General features: G+C 38.7%; 1 protein-coding gene across 50 annotated transcripts in view; it reads left to right on the forward strand.

Moving 5' to 3' along the window:
- Positions 1-20469, forward strand: part of MAGI2 (membrane associated guanylate kinase, WW and PDZ domain containing 2) — an 889129-nt gene that overhangs the window by 641607 nt on the left and 227053 nt on the right. For 32 of the 50 annotated variants that reach the window (XM_073000722.2, XM_073000721.2, XM_020789967.3 and 29 more), the window contains one exon: positions 4903-4983. The exons of the other annotated variants lie outside the window; for them this stretch is intronic. In XM_073000722.2, the coding sequence (XP_072856823.2) occupies positions 4903-4983 (81 nt within the window). The remainder of the gene's footprint in view (positions 1-4902; positions 4984-20469) is intronic. 50 annotated transcript variants of the gene reach the window in all.

Raw genomic sequence — 20469 nt, forward strand, 5'->3', positions numbered from 1 at the left:
CCACAAACTGTCTATGCAGGATTTTGCCCTTGCTTATATAACTAGTACTTAATTCAACACCACAATTTCTGTAGAACCTTTTTCTTAAGACTGGAGGCACCAGGGAGAAGTGGGGATCTGATACTCTGGACATGATACCTTTTTATGAGAAATAGATCTCCTGAGGTTTCCTGCATTGTGCTCTGTCTTCCCATCTGCTTCCTTGAAACCCAGTAAAATAAGAATGGTCAGGAACATGGATGGATGGATGGATGGATTCCTGTGCTTTGATCAACTATTTCCAATCAAATACAGTAGATTTATTCTGGTACATAAGGAAAAGAGAAATGGTCTGGCTGTTTCTTTTTAGTTTTCAAAAACAATCAAAATGTTCATTCAAAATTCTTGTCAGATTTCCCAGTGAGTCGTGTGTTTTACATTGAAGGGGGGGGGGACCATTCCTGCCAGATATAGCTAGAGATTGGAAAAGTTCATTTCTTGGACTGCAACAGCCAGAATTTACCACCAAGATGTCATCCCCTGGTGTAGGAGTAACCATCCAGTGAGGACTCAGAACCTCCAGAAAGCTGACACACAAACGCCTCGGGTCCTTTAAGAAAACACTGTGCAGGAGCATGCTTTGGCCAGCACAATGAAAAACTGGGGACGCAATCCTCCCCAGAAGAAGGGATATTTGTGGTGGAATCAGAATCAGATATTCTTCAAAGTCCCAAGTAGTGAGAATTTAAAAAGCTGACTGGCCCTGGCTAAGAGAAGGACAAGACCACAGTGCGTGTACCAGACCTTGGAAGTTAAGGTCTCTGCTTGCACCCTCTGATGCACTACAGGTATTGCCATTTCATGGGTAGGAAGCTGACAACATCTGCGTAAGAAAACTGTTTGCACCAGCAAGCACTGTGGTAAACAACATGTCCAAACCTAGTATGACTTGGCTCCTTGCATGCTTGACATTTGGCTTGATAATATTTGTGTCTATATGAAACCTTACTGGCCTAATCTTGGAGCCCCTAAAACTGTCTGGCATTTGCTGACAGACAGAAGGACACCAGCATGTCTGCATAAAAGTAACCTTTTCAGACCCTGACACAAGCTCCTAACTCACAATTGGAGCTTACACGTGTGAAACAAACTCCCCACTTCAACCCTTCTTCTCTTGTGTGCAGATGGCAATAGGGTTTGGTGATCAGGATGCAACAGGGGCTGCGAAAACACAGCCTTATCCCCTTCTTATGTGGTTCTAATTGCACAAATGCCTGAATAGAGTTTAAAATCCTATATTTGTTTGCATTACTAGTTACTTGGAGTGCTTTATGATAATTATATTCTTTTAATTTCCTCTTTTTTAGCATATAGTCCACATTGGTTTAGGCAGCCCGCAGATAATAGATTAATTAAACTTTATTATTTGGATGTGAGACTTAATTATCAGTTGGAATCTCTGAAGATATTTTATTCCAAACATTCAGCATATTTTAGTTATAGTGCTTATTTAAAAGGATTTGAATCAAATATATCCCCCATTTTAGATGTTTATTCTTAAATTTTCATTATTTTTCTCAGTTTATAAAAGGTACAATGAGAACTTCAAGTGCAATTCTCTTTCCAGAAAAAATAGAAGATTACCAGTAAGCTTAATGTAGGGATTTGACAAGTGCTTACAAAATTTATTAATTCTTGGCAGTTTCTCAAGTCACATTGTGCCAAGGTTTCTAATTGAGAATTCTTCTTGCATCAGTGATCTGTCCTAGCGTCCTGGTAAAGAGAGACCACAGTCTCGTTTTCTTTCTTTCTTTCTTTCTTTCTTTCTTTCTTTCTTTCTTTCTTTCTTTCTTTCTTTCTTTCTTTCTTTCTTTCTTTCTTTCTTTCTTTCTTTCTTCCTTCCTTCCTTCCTTCCTTCCTTCCTTCCTTCCTTCCTTCCTTCCTTCCTTCCTTCCTTCCTTCTTTCCTTCCTTCCTTCCTTCCTTCCTTCCTTCCTTCCTTCCTTCCTTCCTTCCTTCCTTCCTTCCTTCCTTTCTGTACATTTTTCTGCACACGAAATTGCCAAATTCTGTGCAACTTAATGTGCTTTGCAGGAAAGTTGCCATTCTGCAAAGAAATTGTAATACTCCTGTGCACCTTGGCATTTCTCCAGAAAAAAAATGACCATAAAATTTCCATGAATTTCACACAAGATTTCTCAGGGGGAAATCTCACTTCAAGGACATGTTTGGAGAGATGAGCATTTTGCTCAAATGTGGAACTAGGGATTGTACATGGTGAAATTTTTCATATTTCTTTTTTTTTTTTTTTTTTGAGTTCTTTCTGGGGTATCTCTTCCATTTTAATATTTTCCACGTATCAGACCTTTCATGTTACATGAAAGAGAAAGACTCTTTTGGGGTTTCCATTCATATTTTGTCATTCATGTTTCCCAGAACTCTAGAATCCTTAAGGAACCCTTAAAAACTCTGCAAAAAAGCAAAGGCAAGGCAACAGAGAATCAATCTACTCCAAACCAGGCAACAGTAGATGAGGGGGGAAATCATCATCTGGACAACAAGCAAGAACTACCCCAATCTATGCCCAAACAACAACACCTGCACAGCCATTGGCACGCTGGTATAGTTATAAAGTCCACTCCTGCCAAGCCCACACACACAACCAAAGAAGAAAGTAAATCAGTCCCTAACCTCCTCAAAAATATATAGCTTTAATAGAATAAATACAGCTTATATGAAACAATAACAATTTTTAAAGTTGGTCAAACAAAGAAAGCACACACATGCACACACAGAGGAAAAAATAGCACATGCACACATACACACACACAGCCCTCTCTCCCAAAGACCAAGAAAAGCAAGCAAGGAAACAAAGGGAACATGAGAACATTTCTCTCTCCCATCACTTAATACCTTCATTTCTCATATTTAAGTACAGCATGCAGCACTAGGCAGGTAGCAATCCAAGATGCAGGGCACCAGGAGTTCAGCACACGGTAATCCTATAACAAAGGAATCAAAGAGCACTTCTTTTTTACAGATGCAAAATCTCAACTCCTCCCCTAGATGTTCTGATTGGTTGCTGGCATCCCTTTCATCACTGTTGGATAAAAAATTTCTGAGGCTATTTGACAGCAGACAGCAAAGGGTGAAAGAGCACTGAAAGGTTACATAAAGGACAGAAAATGAAAGAAACAAAACTTTCAGGTATCCTTCTTTAGTCAAACCGAAACCATTTGGGTTGGAAGCTATCTTTCAGAAATCACCAAAATAACATGAGTTGCACAAAAGAGCACCTCTTGGGGTCTTTCCTTGAGCTACAAAAGGCCAATTCCTAGTGAATGCTTTGAATTCAAAAAATATGTGTAAATACATGGGACATGCTTTGACGGTGTCCCACGTATTTAGCCATTACACATTTAGAGTTATTTCAGGTTGGGGGAAAGTACCCCCTTGATACTTTTAATTAACAAAATACACAATTTCTTCGTTATATAAAAATGCATTATTCAATTTCCAGTACAGTATCTTTATATATAGTACCCTGGAACTACCTACATGATTACTGTACGTCCGTGGTCAAAATATGTTATCAGCTCTGTATTAACATTCTAGGATCCAATAAACAGTGTCAGAAGAGGTACACACAGGAAGCAGTTCTAGATGAAACAAACTTTCATTGTTATGTACTGCTCTTCCTCAGGAGGTTGGCCCCCTCCCTTTTATTCTTACACTGACAGCTGAAGATACACCTTTTCAGGCAGGCTTTTAACAATTATGACTGAATGCCATTTCTTAGGTAAGGAACTAAAATAGTTTTTAACACTTTACATGCTTCAAACATTCAGTGTATTTTCATCAATTTTGTAGTTCGTTTTTATTGTATAACTTACTGTATTTTTAATTCTATTATTTTTAATACTGTGAGTTGTCTTGAGTCCCTTTATCAGGGAAAAGGTGGCCTATACATAAGACAAAATAATAAAATAAAATACTTTTAGATTACAACATGATCTTAAGTCTCCCCGTATAGCAATTGCTATTCATCAGCAAGTTGAAGCCTGTTTAATACTGATCTCACAAAAAATGGTAGATTACATGTCATCTGTGGATCAGTTCAGTTTAGAAAGTCTGCCTCCCTATAATTACATTGTAATGTTTTTAGTATAATCTATTATTGATCTAAAACCATGTCTCTCTTTGATGTAGTTTACAGATACAAATAAAACTCTGGTCTACTCTAACACATAGATTGATAACAAGCAAATACCTACGGTGACTTCTTACATTACATGTCTTAGTAAGAAAAAAATAGGGCATAATAGCTGCACTTTATCTTTCTCTCTCTCTCTCTTTCTCTCTCTCTTTTCTTTTTTTGTTGCTTTCATTATTTGCAGCAAACTGTGCAAATTGTTGTTCTCCATTTTCATATAAATAGAAATGGCATGCACATGCACACACATATGTACGTATACTGGAGAGAGAGACAGCGAGTACTCTTGAATATTTTCTTTTCTGAATCTGAGCGATTGGTGCATTGATATTCTTCAGGTAACTAGCATTCACATGATGTACATATGAGAGAATAGAGGATAGCCATCCATTATTCTGCAGATGTTTAAAGGGTAAATCTTATTGCTCCTGAAGTTGTCAATGGAGGACCATCGTAATTTAGTTTTCATTGCTGCTTTTAGTATTCCTTAAGCTTTAACCATCTGTTAAGACACCTGAAGTGTTTTAATTATTACCCATTGATAAATACGTTTGAATAAAGTGTCATAAGTCAATTAAAACTGATATTGTAGAACCCGAATTTGACAGTTCAAAATTGGAAATCCTGATACATTGCAAGAGTATCTGGGTAGATGTAATTGAGAACCATAACTTCGTGGCCCTCAGTTATCAATTTCCTCTCCCCATACAGATCTTAATCTAATGGGTTGGATCCAAAGGTTCCCTTCTTCCAATGGAGGAAGCTTTCCTCTGACAGAGGAAGAGAATAAAGGTAATAAAGCTAAATCAATGTAATAACATTAACATGTCTCTGAGTTTCTTTAATCTTTTTTAAAGTAGAGTTAGCTATTCAAGAGTCTGTTGTCATCACTGATGCCATAACACTGTTTACATGAGAATCTTGTTCTAAAGTATGAGAAAGAAAAAGTTATCAAAGCCTTTGTTTCTACTCTGTCAAAAATCTCATGCCTTTAAAAAAAGTCTCCTTGTTATGTGCTGAACCTCTGCTAGTCTTGTCCCTAATCCATTTATTTCTAACTAACCAATACAAATGTTTATCTTTTCCCAACTCGTATAAAATCTTTGCCAGCAAGCATGTCTCCTGACAATAACTATGTTTTACCAATATGTACATCCTGAAGATAAATATATGTTTTTATTAAGTTTATCAGGATTTGGCCAACTTTCACCCAATTTGTCTGGAAATACAATATCCATTTCAGGGTCTAAATTGCCATCTAATCGTTTGCACCTAATTTAAAAATATACACTTAATTTAGTGACATTTCCTTTTCCCTTTTTAAAAACACTGTCCAGGTCACTGTATCAAAGTTCTTGTTTATTATTCATATGAAATATACTTTGCGATTAAAAGGTGCTTGCTTTGAACTGAACAGATTCTTTGAATTGCTGGATAGCTTGGTGGTTTGGGTATCTGGTTAAGAGTTCAGTTCCTTGCTGTGCCTCTCTCACAGGGACTGGACACAGTTTTAAGATTATTATTTATTATTTAAAACATTTTTAATGCAGGGAAATAATACCAATCAACATCCCCTATCCACAATATTACAAAAGCATTTTGGCTCCCTAAATATTATTCAGTTGTTTATCAAGAACTAGCTTTTTAAATGTATTATTCAATCTACCCCCATAAAATAATACACTAGGAATTTATATATAATGGCGGGGGGGGGGGCGGAGAATGGAAGAGGTAGAAAGGGGCAACATTCATGTTATTTGGAGTCCAAACCGTGAACTATTTCAAAACTGGAGATTTAGATGATCTGCCCACTTCTGCACTTTTCCTCAGCAGAATTGTTTCACACTTTTCTGATCCCATTTTTAATATATATAAATTCAGATAGTTAATAGAATTGAACTCTTTAGTTTGTTTCATATATGACTGAAAAGAGAAGAATTATAAAATAATTTAACAAGTCCAATAAAATCATATGCACAGTTCAATTTAAAAATTCCAGTCATGTCAGATAACTATTTCAATTACTTTAAATAATTTAGATTAATTATATTATTCCTTTCCAAACTCAAAAACTGAAAGTTCTACACTCTTCAGAGGTTATTACATTATACCCAAATAGATACAAATAGAAGTCCAAAGAAGGGACGAAAAGAATTAAATGTTACTTCATTGAATGTAAACAAGCAGAGTTCAGACAAGGTGAGAGAATCACTAAGTGCCCTCATTTTGTTTGTTTAGATCTATGTGTGCAAGCAGAAGTACAAACAAGAGAATAGCTAAATTCACTCTGGTGGCCACTTTGCATCCAAATAAACTGAAAAGAAAATCCCAAAGCAAGAGAATAACTGTGTGTATTCTTACTGCTTCTGTATATCAAAATAAATACAGAGTTTCAAATAAAATGAAGGGATAATTAACACTCATGTTATTTCCCAGTATTTTAAAAGACAACAATACTAGAAGAGGAAGAAAAAGATAAACTGAGTGAACACCTTTTAAATGTTTTAAATGACAAAATAAACAGAGCAGGCCCATATCAGGGAAAGCAGTACCTTCAATTATTTCACCCACCTGGTTCCCAAATAATTAACTCAACAAATATCTAAAATAAATAAAAGTTACATTAATTGTAAAATATTTGATGGTAACAGAAGCATGCTAGTACTGTACTGGTAAACAAGTAAAACATAAAAGTTTCAATAAAATATCAGATGGAATGAGGATTCACCTGGTTTAATTTCTAAAAGCAGCCAACCATTTGTTTAGAATGCAGGGCCTCTCTGATCCAGTTATGCTGTGCATATGCAGAACCACCCAGAGGACTATGTCACCACATATATAAATGCTGTAAGAAAATAAAATAAATTGCAGAAATAGAGATGAGTGAACTCTCTGCTTTGCTGACTTTTTAATTAACTTGGAAAAGATCCAAGTTCTTTTGTGAGAAATTGGGGGCGGGGAATACAGATACAGTGGTGCCTCACTTAACGATTACCTTGTTAAATGACAAATCTGCTTTACGATGAAGTTCTTGCGATTGCTATTGCGATCGCAAAACGATGTTCCTATGGGGAAAATTCACTTAACGATGATCGGTTCCCTGCTTCGGGAACTGATTTTTCGCTAGACAACGATTTTAAAACAGCTGATTGGCGGCTCTAAAATGGCTAAAATGTGCAAAATGGCTCCCCGCTGTGCTTTAGGACGGATTCCTCGTTTTACAGGCACCGGAAAATGGCCGCCCTATGGAGGATCTTCGCAGAACAAGCAGGTATTTTGCCCATTGGAATGCATTGAACCGGTTTTCAATGCATTTCAATGGGTTTTTAAATTTTGCTTGACGAGGATTTCGCTTAACAGCGATTTGAACGGAACGAATTATCCTCGTCAAGCGAGGCACCACTGTAATTTCAAAAGCAAACCAAGGGCCAGGAAACAGAAAATACTTCCTGAATTCACCCTTATTCTTCCAAATATCCTTACCTCTTCTACCACTCACCCTCTTTTGCTTTCACTAATTTGAAAAGCCATGACAAATGGGAAGAGGGAAAAATGGAAGTCTGTCCCTCCCTTATTTCTGTTATGCTAATACACAGCCAAGCAGGATATGGGGGAAAGATGTAGTCACAGTGTGAGACATTTTAGGGTGTAGTGCTTCTATGTTTGGACCTTATGAGGGCAGGTGGAACTGGTAAGGAGAGCAGAAGAGAAGCCAGAATTGCCCCACCACTCAGATTTAATCTAGATTTTAATCAGCATCTTGTAAACCTGCCTTTTCTGTCACTTAGTTATTCAGAAACCCTGAATTTTCTTCTCTTAGTCCATCTCAGGAGAGTGTAACTGACAGCTTCATGCACAAGGTTTTGTGAATTTTGTTTTTTTGCTTGGACCTTTAGAAAACAGAGATTTTTTATTTTGAATTTTGCCAGGACTGGTGTGAAATTAATGTACCATATTTTTCTCTGTATAAGATGCCCCCATGTATAAGACACTTTTCTAACCCAAAATTTCTTTCTTTGCAGGAAAGTAGAGGGGGAAGGCAGGGATTAAAGTGCTTTGATTACTGCTTTCCCCTTCCACTTTCTTGCGAGGAAAGTGCTTTTCCCCTCCACTTTATTTGCAAAAAGCTGCTTCACCCCTTCATTTTCTTTGCAAAAAGTGGAGAGGGAAAGCAGGGATCAAAGTGCTTTGATCCCTCCCCCATCCTTACTACCATGTATAAAATGAACCTCAATTTTTCCTCTAATTATTTTAGGAAAAAGTGTCATTTTATACATGGAAAAATACAGTAATCCACTAATCTGCAGTTGTTTAAACTTAGATTTTTAATTTCAATTTATTATTTTGTCTCCCACCTGGCATTTCAAGAAATGTCTGTTCTGTTCTGAAACCTTTAATGGCATTTGCAAATTACAACAACACAAGCAAAATAGGAGAAGTAAAATTACACAAATTTCACAAATTAGGAGCGAGAAGCAGGGGACAATTTCAGAATTGCAGATAAGATACCTGAAACAGCAGTGGTCAGGGCATTACATTCATCACTCATGAAAATAGAAAGAATTGACTCAGAAGAATTGGAAAAATAGGAGATCCAAGGTTCAAGAAAAAAAAATTCAGAGGTGGGAATGAGCAGGGCATTCAAACAGTATATGAACCAGGGTGTCAGGCGTCTCTTTAAAAAAAAAAAAAACACCAAAGTCTTTTTTCATGAGAGATATTGAGAAATCAACCGGCATGGGTGGCCAAAGGAAAAATATTAAAACGGGCTAACATAAAAGCTCTTCTTAGATGTGGGTTTACTAGGGAATGGAAATATTTGGGAGAATGATCCTGAGATGGAAAAAAAATCCAACAGAAAGAGGGGAACATAGAGGGTTACGGTTATTGCATAGGTAATGGAATTCAGCGTGACAGAGCTTGTCCTTGATTATGGAATAAGCCCTAGTGAGATTCATATCTACCAAAGATTCCAGGGATATTTATTTATTTATTTATTTATTTATTGGACTTATATACCGCCCCATAGCGCTACAAGCACTCTCCGGGCGGTTTACAATTTTTAATTATACAGGCTACACATTGCCCCCCAAGCAAGCTGGGTACTCATTTTACCGACCTCGGAAGGATAGAAGGCTGAGTCAACCTTGAGCCGGCTACCTGGGATTTGAACCCCAGGTCGTGAGCACAGTTTTAGCTGCAGTACAGCGTTTTAACCACTGCGCCAATGTGAAGAGAGAAGAGGTTTTTTTTTCAATAAGCTGGAACCAGGAAAAGGAGTAAGAATCACATAATAGATCATATATCAGGGATCCAGAATGTAAATTTTAAAAAAGATGGAGCCAAAATTTAAATGTGAGTAACCAGGCAGTTGTGGAAGGTAGGTGAATGCCCAATTCTAAAGAAATAGTAGAAAGCCAAATTAAGTTGGGAACTCCTAATATTCTGTGAAAACACATTGCTGCAACTTGATCACTATCCAAATTAACCAATTGTATCTATATAAGCACACCGTATACCAAGTGAGAAAGAATCTTAGACTGAAAAATCTGAATGGCTGCTGGAATATATCGGTTCTGGAAGAATAATGAAACTTAGAAATAGCTTTTAATTGGGGAGAAATTGAAGAGATGGCAGCTTTTTTATGAAATGTCCAGCTGAGTTTGTGATATGAAGACCCAGATACTTATAAGAGTGTACTTTACAGTAGGAAGAAGATCCTATTGTCCAAGGGGTAGGGGACCAAGAGAGGGAGAAACCAAAATTTGGGTTTTATTAGGGTTAATTGATAATTCCTTAAGATCACAGAAATCCTGAAATTTAAGTAAAGTGCGACGAAGACCTGATCTAGTATGAGACTTCAACACTGTATTGTCAGCATACAGGAGTATAGATAAGGGAACACCGTTAAGGGCTGGAGCCGACTGATTGCAAGGGGAAAGAAAAGAGGGAAGATCGGCTAAAAATAAATTAAATAATAAAGGGGCCAAAATGCAACCTTGGCGGACACCTTTGAAAATTGGATTTTTTTTCGGTAAGAGTGTTGGAATCAGGCAAATGAACCTGGCAGGAATTATGGGAATGCAGTTGGCGGAGCAAAAATAGCAGGCGTGGATCTATACTCTAATTTGAAAGTTTTTTTCCATAGTAGATCTCTCTTTATGGAATCAAATGCCCCTCGGAGGTCCACAAAGGCAACAGAAAGTTTGGGTTTTTTGTGGATTGCGTATTTTTCAGCAAGAAAAGTCAGCAAAAAGATATGATCCAGAGTGGACGCTCCGGCACGAAAGTCTATCTGTTCCTTTCCAGGAAGATCCTTATCAGCAGCCCATGTGCAGAGTTTTTTCAAGAGATATTTAGAATATAAGTTTCCAATATTGGATAATAAGCTTACTGGGAGATAATTTGAGGGTTGAGAGGGATTGTCTTTTTTATGAATAGGTATAAGTATGGATGATAACCAGGAGTTTGGAAAACAGCCAGAGTGATTTATCAAGGTAAAAAGATTAGCTAAGGGCTCTGCCCACCAGTGAGGGTTTATGGTCAAGATCTCATTAAAAATGAGATCGGGGCCAGGAGCTTTGCCTGGCTTAAGGGAGATAATTAGTTTGAGGATTTCTTCAGAGTTGACTGGGGACCACTCAGGAAGGTCTTGTGATATATTTACTGAAGAAGAACATGAGGACGTGATGGAGAAAATTTTAGTAAAATAATCAATCCAGGTAACAGAGGAAATAGAATTGGATGGTTTAAAAGATGGAGAATTAGCCCGAGACACCAGAGACCAAAAAGACTTTTGATCATGTGATAGGATTGCTTGATGAAGTTGGGACTATTTTTGTTGGGCAAACCAATGTCTTTTCTCTTCGAACAAGGCACGGCCTGCCCTACACAAATGAAAATACAATTTGTTGATGAATTAGTTGGAATAGTGGGTTGTTGATGAATTAGTTGGAATAGTGTCCTGATTCGGGTTTTTTAGGGACCAACAATCTGAGTCAAACCAAGAGCTATGGTTGTCTCTGGGTGTTTGAAAGGGACAGGAAATGCACAGAAATTGAACCAGAAATTATAGAACTATATGCAGAGATAGCTGTGAAGGGAGAAAAAGCTGAATTTAAATTATCAGTAAGAGACTTGGTTTCTGCTTGATGACTCCAAGAAGAAAAAACTTGGGCTGTTATTAAAGAGAGTTTGAAATGGTAGAGAGATCTATGAGGAACAGGTAAGGGATGAACCTGTGAGGAGAGGAGGGAAAGAGATAGGAAAAGTGCAGGTATCTGCAAAAAAATTAGTTATCTAGGGTAAGAGGTCTGGAGAAGCAAGAACATAATCAATGACACTCGAACCTCTCACTGAAAAATGAGTAAATTCACTGGGGATATCACTGCCCAAAGAACCATTGAGGAGAAATACATTCAAAGCGGTACACAGATCAATAAGAAATGGAGTGTAGTTATTAAAGTAATGGTCCTTGGAAGTCCTTGAAGTAAGAAAACAAGGAGGAGTCAGATCTTCTAAGTTCCAATTCATATGAAGGGCTAAGAAAGAAATGGATGTGCCTGTTCTAGAATTTAAATCTCCTAAGATCAGTATGGAAGACAGGGGTATAGTATTGGAATATTTCAACACCAAATCCTCAAGGTCCTCCCACAGAGTCTAGGGTGAAGGAGCTGCGGGCGGAATATAAATATTAAATAGCAAGATTTTGAGGTCATTAACTTGAAGCAAAAAAGCTTAGGTATAAAGGGAATGAGAAGAAAGAGAAGACACAGAGAAAGGGACAGAAGCTTTAGCAAAACAGCAAAGTCCTGCACATGGACGACCCGCTTAGTTGAGCTTGAAAGCAGATAGATGATAAGAAGTATAACCAGGGAGACTCGGAGAGGTTATGGACCAGGTTTCTTGGAGGAGTATAATATCAAAAACTTTCAGATATTGTATAAGGTCTTTATCAAGGGCTTTCTTTGACCAACCTGAGATGTTCCAAGAGATCATTTTTAAGGGCAGGACAGAAATTGAAGAGGAGGGACAGGGGTTAATTAGTCAGCAAGGGAGGTTAGATGTAATAGAACTGCTAGGTAAAGAAGAATAAGCATTGATATAGAAGACAGCATTTCAAGAAGTGTCTCTAAGGATTATATCTTTGGAGATTCTCAGTCATCTAGGTGAGGTTATCTGGAAGTTGAGTCATCGCAACTGGATTTCTTATTAGGTTGAAATGTTTTGCTACTCATTCAAGTAGCTTCTTCAGTCTAGTCTCTAAGGATTATTTTAAAATATTCACCACCCAGTCTTATCAACAAACATTCTTTTGAGCTATCTCCTTGTCCCTGTGAAGCCACTGGCTGGTAATGGCACTTTGATGTTTACCAGTGATTGTTTTGGGAAATTTCTGATAAAGCCACAAATTAATGTTTGCTTTTTAAGATTTAGAATTTGTTGACACATGTATTGATTGCATGCACATATGTATAGTAGCTACCTTAGGAGAAGAAATCCTTGCACTCAGTTTTGAGTTATAGAAACTAATTAGAGTCTATTGACAGTGCTCTTACAGTTTTGTAGCAAATATCACACATAAATATTTCATTAAATTTTGTAAATTGGGTAGTGTCTTTCAGGTGGGGTTCCACAAAAGAATGCAGGAGCCTTTTTCCTTTATGCCAGTTTAGTCCTGCTCAGGTTGTTGAACTGAGCTATCTGAAAAACATTTATGTATCTGCTGGCTCGCAATGATTTGTGGACTTCTATAAACCTAAAATTAAGTCCAGTTATTTTGCTAAGGTTTAACAGCACTGCAGGGTTGCTGAAGAGAGCCAGATCAGGAGACCTGCTAGTTGATGGCAGACAAGCTATTATCATTGACTCCAGTTCTCACATTACTGAGAATTAAGCAGACTCAAAGGCAGAGTGCCAAGTTTTTGGAGCACCCGTGCATGGGAGCATGAAATGTTTGGATGTCAGTGTGATGACATAAGGCTTTGCAGGCAATAAATATTTAAAGCAGATACTAGCTTTCAAATTTGCACTTTCATAATTTCCATTTTCAGCGAGCAGAGATTAGTTTCCCATGAAACTGGGAGTTTAGCCTCTTGGTAAAGAAATGGGACTTTTGGTCCCAACGTTGATACTGTACAGTTCAGACAAATCCATTTACTGTTTGTGTTTGCTGGGATCACCGCTGCTTCTTGGCTAGATGAAATAATAATTAAGCCCTTATAGGTCATAACACGACAAATATGTAGTGTTGTTATCTATGTATATTAGAGCTAAGTGTCCCATGAGGAACAAGGAAGTGCTTGAACAGCACCTTTTCCTCTCTGAAAAATTGGCCATTACTTGGTTGAGGGCCATGCTTTCTGCACTCAGCTATCATGCAGGTCAAATAACCTCGAAAACCAATTAAAATTATACATCTCATGTAACTGTAGAAGAGAGCCTGAATTCCACCACAGTCCCAAAGTGGATCTCTTCAGCCAGAAGGAAGATGTTTTCTTGAACAAATGGGACTGCCTCACCCAATGACGACACCCATAGTTTAGCCATCTCTTACCTGGGGATGTGTGTTTCATGTCTGGGTTCCCATGCCTGTGGAGAGAACTATACAAGTATAGGTCCATGCGGACATGGGCCCCTTTTAGGTTGATAGAAATAATCAGAAGACAGGGTGATGTGTGGGACAATGTTTAAGGAGTGTGCCAGCTTGTTCTCGACAGCCCTGGCAGGCATTAACACTTATTTTTTTTAAAAAAGTCTGAAGAAGTTCTAGGGCCCTTGCCTTAGCCCTCCATCTTCATTCTTCTTAATGATCCCATAGCACCAGCCTGTTGTCATTCATCCTTGGGTCCAGTGGACTTATAGTTTGCCCCTTACTGCTACTGCTGACTCTCACGTCTTTCTCAGACCTGCTGCTGGGAGCTTTGACCCTTCATCCACTCCCCACTTTTTCAAAACACTCAGGCATATATCCTCCAAGGTACTGTTCCACATGCTGTATTAGAAACGCAAGCTTGGAATGTTATTCCCAAAAAGGTAATTTGTTATATTGCTTGTTCTTTAGATCAGTGGTCCCCAACCTTGGGCCTCCAGATGTTCTTGGACTTCAGCTCCCAGAAATCCTGGCCAGCAGAGGTGGTGGTGAAGGCTTCTGGGAGTTGTAGTCGATGAACATCTGGAGGCCCAAGGTTGGGGACCACTGCTTTAGTTGGAAAGCCATGACATTATCATTATTATTTTAGACTAAAAGTGTAACTCAGGCTGGCCCCTTCCCTTTTATCCTTCCATTGACAGCTGAAGACCCATCACTTCAGGCAAGCTTTTAACAATCATAATTGAGTCTCTAAATGCCTTTTAAAAGTTTAATTAATCAGTTATATTTTAATTAGCATATAGTTTAATTGTTTTTTAATCTTTCACTTATTATGCTTATAATTCTGTTCTTTTTAATATTGTGAGTCGCCTTGGGTCCCCTTATCGGGGAGAAAGACACCTATAAAACAAGCACTCACTCACTACATTAGGTGTGCTTAATGGGCTGCTGATACTATTACTCTACTTTTCAGAAGTTAGAAAATTCCCCTTCAAGATAGGGGGTGTAGACGGCCACCTTCCTCCCTCCAAAAGCTTATATTCATTTTCTAATGTACCAAAATTCTCACAAAGTAGTTTCTCTGAAAGGCTAAGGGTGCTACAGGAAGCTCCCCAGAAGAACAAATGGTGTAATTTCCAAGAATACTCTTCTCAGATATACTACAATATTGTTGGCTTTGGGGGCAGATCCCTGCAATGCCAGCCCTATATTGCCATTGCAAGAAAATACACTCTTCGTGAAGGGTACTTATATAAGCATGCATGTGTACACCTGAGTTTAGTTTATTCTGTTTGAATTAAGAGCCCTCCTGATGCATTTGGGCAGGGCGAAGCTTCTCCCTCAATACATTTACTGCATCTGGCAAGCATTCAGGAGAGCAGTTATACAATTTGCCTGCAGCAATGCAAAAAGAGATTTTGGTTAGTCATTGAACATTTCCTGTTTTCTAAAACTCTTGAAATGGAGGCTGCATTGCAAACCAGACTATATTTAAACAAAACAGGATTTTTTTTAAAAAAAAAAGTTACTGGGAAAACAGAACATGTCCACTATTCTAAGATTCATCCGTTCCCCCCCCCCCCAATAAAATGACATGCTGTAGAATGCACATATTTCAGCTATGCACATAACTCAAGCGGAGTAACTCAGCTATCTTAATCTGCAGCAACACTTGCCTTGATAAGAAAATTAAATTGTTTCCCTGTTGGCTAGAATGAAAGCTTCCTCCTGTCTCAGATAAGAGTCCTTTATCTTATCATTTTACTTCCTTTCATGCCTGTCTTGGTATTTGCCTGGCAGATGTCAAGGATATGACAGTTCCTGGCAAGAACAGTAAACATTCAGGCCAAATGTTCTAGTTATTGATAATATTGCATGGAGAGTGTGTATATACATAAAATGCAGCTAGGAAAACAAAGTGAAAATATTTACTACCCCACTAACACTGCAATCTTATACATGTCTACTTAGAAATAGATCCCACTGAGTTCAGTGGGCCTTATTGCAAGAAAAGTTAGTCATAGTCCAGTAGCCCCAAATAGCTAGCTTTTATTTACATTCAACATAATAATCATACTCATGTGCTGCCAAGTCAGTTCCGACTTATGACAACCCTTTTGAGGGTTTACGAGGTAGAGAATATTCCAAAGTGGTTTACCAGTCACTTCTTCTGAGGGCATCCTGGGACTGTGCAGCTTGCCCAAGGCTTCTGAGTCTGGCTTCATTCACAGGAGGCACAGTAGGGAATTGAACTCCCAAACTCTTGGTCTGCAGCCAGATACCTAAATCACTGAGCAATCCATATGCTAAATTACTTTTTTTTTTTCATTTTCTATGATTGTGGCTGCTGTATACATGCAGCCCCAAATTTTGATGATAGCTTGCAGTTTCCCTACTGTGTGACTCCCTGATTCCTTTCATTCCAGTGAATCAAGGCTGTAACATAATGGACCGGGGTGGTTTACAAGCGTATAACATTCCCTGCTGTCATACACAAACTATGATCCTTTGCCATTCATACAGCCTCCTAATTAATATTTATATAGAAATATAGCAGTATAATAAGTATGCATGTTTGTGCGTATACTAGACCTTTACCCATATATATCTGTGGCTGACTCTCACTCTCCCTGAGATCAGTGTCCCTGATTATCGTGGTGCTGTGTCCCTCCCATTAGCCTTCTCTTCCTCCTGCATTTGCACAAGGAACCCTGGGACTGGTAGATCATGAGAGAGATACAGAAGCAGAAAGCTCTTTGTCTCTCAGATGGCAGGTCTTATTCTCTCTGCCAGAGACAGAGAGCAATCCATTGTTCAGAATCTGGCATGTCCTGTTCGACCAATGTTTTAAATTGGCTCTAAGAAAGCTCGTAATATTTAAGCAATATAAAAGGTACAGAAAAACAACTTTCTGTGAATATTCTCAGGCATTAACTACCATTCACTTCAAATTATATTTTACCCGTAGAAACAGGATTGCAAGCGTCAGTAAGACCGCTGGGCCCTAAAAACTCTAATAACGCTCCCTTTGCTTGCTGTATATTTGGGTTCTTGCCTCCCTCTCTACTATTTCTCATTATGGTTGCCATGTCAGCAGCATTCTATTCCCCTAGATTTCAGGTACAGAATCTGAGACCAAAGAGTGGGTCTTTGTTATGTCACAAAGGAGGGGCGGGCAAAGTTAGGATGGGGACTAGAACTAGCTGACTAGCTGAAACTGGCATGAGGGGGACTGGGGAAAATGGACCAGAATACACTTGGAATTGCAGTCAAAGGGGGAGGGAGCATTTAGATGACCGGAGAGGTTGCAAAATACACCCCTTAGCTGCAGAGATAGCTAACCTTCCCACTAGGACATACATCCTGCATAGCATATGAAATACATTTGGAGCTTTTACAGGTCCTACACAGCTGCTGTATCTTCTGGAAGACCCACTGCCAGTCCATGGGGAATTCCCCCTCCAGGCATTATGCCGTTATTACTGAAGCTTGTGCAACACATTTCTTCCAAGTCAGGATGCCTTGCTGCTAAAGGTGCAGTATGTCCAGTTGTGTGTATCCATGAACTCTCCCCCAATTGTTCCTCGTTCATAATTTTGTTTGGAGACCCCAAGAAGCATAGCAGTTCCTTGAGACTTCAGAAATCTGGCAAGCTATTTCGTAGAAGATCCACTGATCATTTTCTTTCAAAAACAAGAAAGACAGAAAAAGGATTACAGCCTAACCAGGGAAGGATAAAGAAAAGAAGCCTATATATTAGCTTGATGACCATAGAAATCCTAAGCATAAAGTTTCATTCAAATGTAACAGTAAACCATGATTTGTTGCTAGGAACAGTAGTCAGCAACAAACTGAAGTGTGTATTATGCCCTTTCTGTTTACACATAAGAACAGAAGATGTTTTGTATCTAAATCAACATTTCCATTTCCTCCAATCTGAGGTGAATAATCAGCTAAAAAAACAAACAGCTGTGTTGCACCTTAAGTCTGGCAACTTTTATTTGCAGACTGCAAAAGCTTGTGCCAAATAAAAAAGATTTGTCTTTAAGATGCCATGAGATTCTTTGCTGGTTTTGTTCCAAACTCAAGAAACTGTAACTTGTACAAACCACAATTGGGAATATAAGAAGCAGCCATGCAGCAAAGTTCGTGCACACTGCACTGACTGGCGATAGCTTTCCAGGGCTTCGGATAGGAATCTTTCCCAGTCCTGTGGAAAAATAATCAGGGTTGAACCTGGGCCCTTCCATGTGGAAAAACATTTGCAGTGTCACTGAGCTACAGCCGTTCTCCAAGCCAATATATTTCACCCTGAAAGAACAAAATGAGAAATTGAAATTCAAAACAAATCTGTAACTGAGACTTCAGGTTTCATTCCTTAGCACACAGCAAGAAGGGGAAGTGTGCCAGTCTAAGGCCGATGCTCGTATAGTCTGATCCTGCATCCATGAATTGTTTGTGAATAAAGGGGAGGTGCCTCACTCCCCAAACCCGGCTGGTGCTCTGGGTGTGAGATCCCTAAAGCTATCTTATGCCATTCGTTAACACTTAGGCTCCAGATATTCTGAATCCCAGTGCTTTAAAATCACTCCCATGTGTTCAGAAGCCAAATGAGAAGAAGACAAATGTTTATTTACAATTATGTAAATTTTTCAGGGGCATATTGGTGGTGGGGGCTTTGCCCAGTTGTTTGCCATCTGTTGGAATCTGTGTCTGCTTGGTATAATAAAGTTCATTCTGAGATACCTGTTTAGCCTGTGTTCCATATTTTATTCCAGTTGTGGTTATAAATCAAAACAGTATTTTTGAAACCATTTAGGCTGATGGCTGAGCATCCTCAACCCAGGGCATAGCATGCTAAAAATCACAGTCGTCAAGAAAAATCTTTGGCATTTAAACTAGCAATCCCAACCAGCTTCAATTTTTTTTTTCACCCAATAAGTTTTATCTTTGTGTTTCATTTTTATCCTGCTTTCCCCTAATTATGGAGGACAGCTGTGTTTAATGAGATGGAACTCTAAGAAGTCAATTTGATGTTACCTGCATAATTAGAAGAGGACTGACCAGCTATATTAGTGCAATTAGCTGTTCGATGGGATATAGACTTCAACCAGATGGGATTATGTGGCCAAAAGTAATCTCAGGATTCAAAGAGACATGAGCTATTGTTTAGTGTACAATAAATTGAACAGAAAATGATGCTTAATAGAAAAGAGACAAGATATGGACCAGACCCTTTGAGACCAGTGCTGCCCCTGAAAATAAAAGTTCAGTGTATGTGTTAACAGAATGACCTCATTGCACAGGAACTGACAGCTACCAAAATCAGTATGGTTGTTTCACAAGTCTTTATAACAACCTGTTCCCAATTCCAGCACATATCTTCAGAACCCATGAGCAACTTGCGAAAATGAAGTGGATAGCCTTTCATCAGAGTTTGGCCTGGTCCTTTTCTTGGCTTATCTGATTTTTACACAACATGTCCAGTTGTGCCCCGCAAGACAATGATAATTCTTTCTGCGAAAATTGCTGTTTTGCGAAAACATTGTCTTGCGAAATGCAGTTCCCCATTGGGATGCATTGAAAGCCATTTAATGCGTTCCAATGGGGAAAAATCATCATCGTTTTGTGAAAATCGCCCATAGGAAAACCGTTTTGCGAAGTGCGGATCAGCTGTCAAAATCACTGTCTTGAGAAAAACAGTCCTGAAAACACCCATTTTGTGAAGCGCGGACTCAGCTGTCAAAATCGACGTCTTGCAAAAAACGATCCCCAAAAAAACCCCATCTTGCAAAGCACGGGCCGAACCATCATCCAGCGAAAATCGCCCATAGGAAACACCGTTTTGCAAAGCACTACAGCGATCGAAAAAACTCATCGTCTAGCGAAAAAACCATTTTGCGAGATAATCGTCTAGCAGGGCACCACTGTATTTATTGCATGTATCTTTGAGAATTGAACAAAGTTGAATCTCATTCATTATGGATGGCACATAGTAACACAGCAATATGTTCTAAAGTACAGGTGCCAGGGATGGTGAACCATTGTTTAGTTTGTTCTTGCAGAAGAAATATTTGAAAAGTTTCTCCCCTTATATGAGAGGTGAACGTTTCTGTGCATTATTTCACATTTCACCACTTCAGGGGAAATGTTCATGAAAGTATGAGTTGCACAAAAAGATCGTGTTTATTTGTGCAGAAAAATGTTCAATTTGCACAAAATACAACTTTTTAAAAATGCAAAATGATGTTCTGTTGATGACAAAGGGGCGCCAGTCCTTCTGAATTCATGTAAGGGTGAAAAATATTGCATGAAGGGCCAAAGTGAGGATGAGGCCAGGGGCACACATATAAGAACCACCCCAAATTTCACTCTGTGTCCAGCAAATTGCATACTTTTACACACCAAGCACTATAGCCATTATAAGACACTGGATCTGGACTCTACCAAACACTTTCATAGTGCTGCCAAGAGCAGAGTAATGCATACAAAGATCTGGAATGCTGCCAGTTACATGGAGATGTTTAGTGGTGGAGCTGTTCCGGGTAGTCACATCCGCATCCCAGCTTAGCCCCTATATCCAAGGAGCCAGACTCCTGTATAGGGTTTGGGCAATTCCTTTTTTCTTGGCAGATAAAGGTATTGTTCTCACACTCTTGCTGGTTAATGTAATTTTTCCAGTTCTG

Source organism: Pogona vitticeps, chromosome 5 (assembly GCF_051106095.1).
Source record: "Pogona vitticeps strain Pit_001003342236 chromosome 5, PviZW2.1, whole genome shotgun sequence".
Lineage (NCBI taxonomy): Eukaryota > Metazoa > Chordata > Lepidosauria > Squamata > Agamidae > Pogona > Pogona vitticeps.